Source organism: Sinocyclocheilus anshuiensis, unplaced genomic scaffold (assembly GCF_001515605.1).
Source record: "Sinocyclocheilus anshuiensis isolate Anshui unplaced genomic scaffold, SAMN03320099.WGS_v1.1 scaffold2166, whole genome shotgun sequence".
NCBI classification, from domain to species: domain Eukaryota; kingdom Metazoa; phylum Chordata; class Actinopteri; order Cypriniformes; family Cyprinidae; genus Sinocyclocheilus; species Sinocyclocheilus anshuiensis.
Window position 1 is genome coordinate 762,084 of NW_015557079.1, and position 7,206 is coordinate 769,289.

The 7,206-nt window shown below is 34.5% G+C and overlaps 1 protein-coding gene across 9 annotated transcripts in view; it reads left to right on the forward strand.

The window, feature by feature from the left end:
- Nucleotides 1-7,206, forward strand: part of LOC107676858 (guanine nucleotide exchange factor DBS-like) — a 77,452-nt gene that overhangs the window by 15,522 nt on the left and 54,724 nt on the right. Inside the window, exon 1 of one of the 9 annotated variants that reach the window (XM_016471561.1) lies at nucleotides 6,212-6,569. The exons of the other annotated variants lie outside the window; for them this stretch is intronic. Coding sequence (XP_016327047.1) covers nucleotides 6,497-6,569 — 73 coding nt within the window. The 5' untranslated portion in view covers nucleotides 6,212-6,496. Of the gene's footprint in view, nucleotides 1-6,211; nucleotides 6,570-7,206 lie in introns of those variants that run through there. 9 annotated transcript variants of the gene reach the window in all.

The following is a 7,206-nucleotide window of genomic DNA, read 5'->3' on the forward strand; positions in this document are numbered from 1 at the left end:
CTGTCTGTGGTTGTGGGATCTTGTTTGAGATCTAACGGAGGTGTTCAATTGTGTTTTATAGGAAACTCTGCTCAGCCGCTTGGGTAAAAACCAGCCACGCTTCGCAGAGGAAATTAAACAGCTCAATGCAAAACACGAGAAGAACTTCAACCAGTGGATGCTGCAGCTGCAGTTGTGTGTGTGTGTGTGTGTGTGTGTGTGTGTGAGAGGATGTTTTGATGGGTTAGATGATCATTGTTTTGAGCTGACATGAGTTGCACAATCGTTCTCAAGTGATTCGAAAATTCCCGCTTTCTGGTAAATTTGTGGTCATATGCTCACTTCAGCATTTGGTTCCTTCGAATCTGCTGATTGACCGTATTCAAGGTTCTTTCCCTGTAGCTGATGATGAAATATAAGCACAGTTAGGTTGTTTAAAACTGTAATGCTTCAGATTCAGGTTGAGTTGAGAAAACTGGCTGTGGATCTGTGAAAAAATAAAAGATTCTACAGCAATACAAGAATTACAGGAAAACATCTATTATGAAAGACAATTTCCTCCTAAGATACGAAGAATCATGTGCTTTCCTAAAAGCGTCTCTCAGTAAAAATTCATCCTTCCCTTGTGACTCAAATGAGCACAAGACTTTGTTTGAAAGAAGTTCTTAAACACATACACCTGAAATGCCACAATATAAAGACTAATAAAATAAACCTTAGTCCTAACGTGTAATTAGGTTACATATGTAGAAAAATAAATTATAATAAAATTATTATTATTGTTGTTGCAGAAAGTTCCTCAGGGGCAGGGGCTCAAATGTATAAAAGGGCCATTTATATTCAGAGAAGTTCCTATTTCATTTCATTTACTCACTCACTCACTCACTCACTCACGTGCGTGTTCTTGAACTTGAACTGTTTACACTTCACAATATGCCTGTTAGTGGCACTTGGGTTTCGTTTAACAACAATGATAGTTTCATCCAGCAGTAAAAGGTATGTCAATATGCAATACGTAAATAGGAGTAAACACTATTTACAATTAATGTAACAACTTAATCCGTGTATCATTCGATCATTCGTTTTTTGATTTAATATTGAAAGTAGAAAAATGAGAAAACTGCTCCTTTTTCGTTTTTTTTGTTTTTTCCCAAAAAACGAAAAATGAAAATTCAGCTTAAATTTTCTTGCCAATTTAATGGCAGAGAATGGTGACTTTAGGTTTTTGGTTTTTTTTTGGTTTTTTTTTAACGGATGCATATCTGTCGTAAAATAATCCTATGCATCACGTGGCATATATTCCAAGCATTCTGAAGGTATACTGAAGGTTTGGTGAGAAACAAACCGAAATGGCAAGTTATTATATTTTATGAAAATCTTGCGTTGCAGTGCGAGTGCGCAGTAGCTCACGATGCGCACAAGTGCATATCCTTTTGAGGTATCAATTATAATCAATTTTAATAAAACACAAGACTACATTATATAACTCTAACAGTAGGCTATTTAATATCTGTTGTTCTCCGGTTGTCAGTCAGAATGACAGTTCTTGCGTGAACCTAGGCCTGTATATACCCAAATATATATTTTTTTTTTGGAAAAAAAAAAAAAAAACGAAAAAGGAGCCGTTTTCTAATTTTTCTACTTTAAATATTAAATCAAAAAAACGAATGATCGAATGATACACGGATTCAACTTCTACTTTAGAAATTTCAGGTTTGTTTATAAAAAAATAAAAAACAACTGAAAACAGACAGTGGCTACGTAGTTTTCAACCAGTTTAAGACTGGGAAGATACTGCTTCAATTCACATCATCCAAAGAAATTTGAGCTTTTTTAAGATGTGCACAATCTATAGCCATACAATGGTAAAACTGACATATACAAGTAAAATCAAACAGGTATTTTCTGAGTTTTGAGCAATTTGTTACTGTTTTGTATACATTATCATAATAATTATAATTCAAATGCATTTTGTTTTATTGACCACAGTATTATTGTTGATAATTGTTGAGAGAGGGGAACTTTTGGATAATTTTGAACAAAGGGCACACTGTAAAAAAATTTCAAGTGGTTTCAACTAATTATTATTTAGTAGCTAGTTCCACAGAAATTTTACATTGACTCAATTTCTCTACAAATTGTTGCTTCAGTTGTTATTTGTTAGTTGTCCCAAACTTGACTTCAACGTTAAAAGGTATGTTTGCTCAACTAGTTTTGTAGTTCATTCAACTAAAATGTTTTATTTAGAATTTATTGCCCATCATAACTAGACATAATTGCTGTGAAACTAGTTACTAAATTTTATACTGAGAGTAATTTATTATGATGATTATAGTAATTATAATTATTAACTATTGTCTATCAAACACATATTAAAACACAAATGAAAGTCCAGGCTTTATTGTATAATCTGCATGTATAACGTGTCACACAAACACATTATGTTTTCAATACAGCAGCAAAAATAAGTTTTAGCATTTTTTTAAATACAGAATGACCAAACAAGCCCTTGAAACTGTTAGACCTGTTAGAACATTTAAAGATCCATGTTTATATTGACAAGAACTTCAAATGTGAGTTCACTTTTGTGCACTGAATTTTCATGTAATGTTTCTAATATATATTTACAGATATTTGCAGGAGCTTGAGCCCCCAAAGCACCCCCCTACACACATGCCTGATAATATTATATAATAAAGTAAAATTGTTAAAAATATATATTATTTTTATAATAATAATAACAATAAATAAGGTAAAATAAACCAAATTGTTTAAAATAATAATATTGTTAGCATGTCATCATGCTGAAAATATGTCAGTTAGCTTGTAATACTTAAACCCAGTTCACCTTTTTTCATAGTAAGGTGATTCTTGAGTTTACTTTTACATTTACTGTAAAAGTCATGAATTTCAAAGGAATTCAGCATTTTAAAAGGGATACTACAATATACTGTACATATCCAAGGCTGTATTTGTTTTGCTGTATATGTTTATTAAAGGGGCAGGTCACCTCTACAAGAGCAAATATGATGTTAGTTAATCTATCAAATGCTTCACTTATCACTGGATTTGTTGGATTGTTACATAATTTACACACAATCCTGTTATTTTAGCATATGAAGTATGGGTTTCATTTTCTGCTGAATGGCTCAGGGAGAACCAGAGCCTGCCAGAAACAGGATGTGTGACCAAAGTTACAGAAACGCTCTCCTGCTTTTCTCATTACAGCTGCTGCAGCGCTGTAGAATTATGAAAGACGGCCACATGCATCCTGTCCCTCTAGACTCTACATTTATCTGAATCAATAGGCCTGGACTCTATTTTTACTCTCGTCTGCCAGTATATGTTCAGCAGACTGTAGATATGAAATCAGCTTTACAGTTTTATCACAGTTCAATTTGAACTGGTTGTGCGTTATTTCTCATAAGGAATGAATGCCGCTACTAATAAGGCAAGCATAGAGCTTGACTTCAGAAATTGCAGTTATAGCAAATATAACTGATTATACTCCAGTTCATTAAGTTGATAGCTTGTACTACTGACTGATGTCATCTTGTTTTGAGATTTTGATTCTAGCCCAGCATGGAAAAGGCCTTTTAGAAATGCAGATCACAAGGATAGCAGTTCATTAAGTTAAATATATTCTACATAGGCACTGATCTCACATACAGTCGATACTTTAAATTGTTTGTTAGATGGACAAGGTGCAGTTTTAATGAGTCATGAATAATTCTATGAATAATCAGGACACGTGTGAAGGGTATAGGACAGGATTTGCCTGCTTGGTCAGACAGATCCAAACTCGCTCACCGTTATTAAACACTTTTAATGTTTCCCGGGGTATGGCATAAGTACAGTAAGGGTGAGCTAAGCTATTTGAGTAAAAATGATGGGAGACTAAAGGCCAGCAAAGTGAGTTTGATTCTTCACAGAGAACAAACATTGAAGGCTCATTTCTCCTTTCAAGTTAGTTTATAACCTCATAAATGGAAAATCACACCGTGCTTAATGATCAACTCAATGTCTATACACTACAGTGTTATTATTATTAATGTTGGTATTATTTATATACTGTTTGCATTGAATTTGCTTTTATTTTTTACGCTGTTTTCATTTTGATTTGGTTATTTAACCGTGTGTATGTTATGTAACTGTGCACATTTAGAGCTGTTATAGCCCAGAGGATCTAGCTCAGTGGCATAGTGTTAATGATCAAGCACAGAAAGGGGCATTGTGTTTGTCTTTATAAAAGTGAAGCCCTGTCTCTCTTAAATAATCTGTAGTGTGTGAGTGTCTCAGACAAGCATGGAGTGGGTATATATAGCCGGACACAAGATCTAAGAGAAGAGAGAGCCAGGGGATTTCCAGCGAGAGTGTCTAGAACTTGACCTGCATTTTAAAGTCCTCCTGTTGTATGCGGCCTGTGACCTTCAGGCTGTGAGAGAGCCTTGAGCTGAAGATTGCGTATCACAAAAGTCACAATGAACGTATACTTTCCCAGACAGCACCAACCCAGATATACCTTTCTGTAAACGTATCTGTGATATTGTCTGAAAATAGTGTGTAGCGCATTAAAATACATGACATGGTGTCGTTTTGTAAGGAACCGTGGTGCTCTAAGAATAGTGTACTCACAAAAAAAAAAAACTTAAACTGGAGAATATATTTAGACACTTTATTTATCTAACATTGGCAGTCTTTGCTGCTGTTCTACTATTTTATAAGCATAAAAAGGTCATTTTGATGTGTCTAAATCTGTTTTGTTTCCATTGATAGCTCTCTCTCTCGCACTCTCTCTCTCTCTCTCTCTCTCTCAAGCTGAAAGGTTTTGAGTTCCATCAAAGGCTTTGCAGAACTATAGAGCTGTTTAATTCACAGCAGCAGACTCTATCTCTGCACAGACTCCAGCCACAAACAGGTGGTGTGTGTGTGTGTATTTTTCCCAGGCTCTTTGTGAATACAGACGTACAGCGCCTTTCACTCTGCTCTTATGGATTGCTTGGGTTCTCATATAAAAGATGTTGAACTGTGTGTGTGTGGCATCCCTGCAGCTCTGTATGACAGTACACAGTGCAGAGTAAAAAAAAAAATTATATATATAAATTGTTTTTATATATCTGTTACAATTGTTAGTTGCATTAACAATGAAAAGTACTTCACTTTCAATAGTACTGTTAATTTCAATATGTACTCACACATTATTAAAAGCAAAAGTTGTATCTTTTACTATTATTCAATGGGTGTGAGCTGACAAGAACTAACAATAAACCGTTATATTTCATTAAATAAAGATGACAAAGATCCATAAATACTGTAACAAATGTATTGCTCGGTGTTGGTTAATGTTAATGCATTAACTAATGCTAACTAATAGGATCTTATTGTAAAGTGTTACTAAAAAGGTTAAGTTATTAAAAAGGTTCGTGTTAAGTTGTATTAATGATCATACACTGTCACTTTTTCATGTAATTTAGTTTTTATGTACATTTGCTAAATTGTAAAATAACAATAGTGAGCATTAAACAAAACAGTTGTAAAAAAAACTACTTTAGTTACAAAAAAAATGTTGACGCTGTCTTTATAATTTTTTTGTAATAAATATTGATGAAATTATATAAAAAAAACTAAAAAGAGCTATTAAAAGAGGTAAATTGAAGATGAAAAATTAGACTATTGGAATAATTCGAACAATGAACATTAATGTCATAATTTTGTTGCATTGTTATTATAATAAATGTATTTATTTAATTGATTTGTTTGTCTTATTGGCATGGATGGCAAAACCTATGCATTTGCTTTTTCACAGTATAGTGTCAAACGACGTGAAATAACAATAGTGCAAAATAAATAAAATATAACAAGTTAATTACATTAAAACAATTAAAAAAAAAATACATTACACCATTAAAGCAATTATTAAAAGGGAAAAATACAGCTGACTAAATATCCCAATTATTGTAATAATGAACATATTTTATGTGCATTATAGTATAATAGACTTGAGTATCATGATAGATGGAGTAATGTAGTTTATGTGCTCCGCCTCTCAGTCCGGCCCCAGTATTTTGATTGGCTGTCTATTATTAATCCACAGGGCCCTGGCAGAGTAACAAACAGAAAAAACTGCTGTCATCCCCCCCATCCCTCTCTCCCTCTCTCTCTCTCAAACCTGTTAGAGGCAGGACGATTAGAGAGTGTGTGTGTATGTCAGAGCTTATGCACTCACTCACGCACACACCCAGGTTGCTACAGAATTGCATTCTGGTTTGTTTAAGCGGCTGCCCCGGGGCTTTTCCTCCCTTTAACTCCACTGTCTGTTGCTTCCACCTGCACGTGTGTGTGTGGCAGGGTAACCTGATGCCGGTGGAGTTTGTGTGTGTTGGAGATGAGGATATGTGAAGTGCGCTGACGGACAGTTATGCGCGGCAGCTTACGTGAGTCCTGCAGGAGGATGAAGCCCCAGAGATAGAGGTACCTGAGACAGGAGGGTGGCTGGGAAAGGTGCACTCTGAGCAGGATGGAGCTTAACCGAGTGTCCCTGCTCTGCCAGGACATTACCAGACTATGGCTGCAACTGAAAGTGGTGACAGGTAGGAGTCTTTATATCTGTATAAACGGGTAAATCTATTGAACCAGGTCCAATGTGTCCAGTTTGAAGTGCTGTTTTGTTTTTCTGGGCTTTTCTGGTGTATTTATGTTTGTTAAATTTATTCAAAATATACACAATTCAATAAACTCAAGAAATTAACTTTACATCAATTCTCAAAAATAAAGGTTCTTTATTGACATTGGTGGTTCCAAGAAGAACCTTTAACATCCATAGAACCTTTCCATTCCACAAAAGGTTCTTCATAATGGAAAAAGCTTCTTTAGTTTTTTATGTTCTTCACACTAAGAAAAATATTCTTTTAAGAACTGTTCAGTGAAAGGTTCTTTGGGGAACCCAGAATGGTTCTTCTATGGCAGAAGAGCACTTTTAATTAGTAACCTTTTGGGTTAAAACATCCCTGTTCTGATTATGTTTTGTATGTAGATTTCAGCTTTTTAATTGGTATGTTTTAAGTTTTTATGGTCTTGATATTTAAATTCAGGAGTAGATTTCCATTTATCATACTGTTCTTATTGTAAAAGTGTGTCACACTGCTGTGATCTGAAATCTGTGTTTGGTTATATGTTAAACTTTCCCACAATTCATTGATTTTCAAGTTAAAATGCGACCCTGAATTT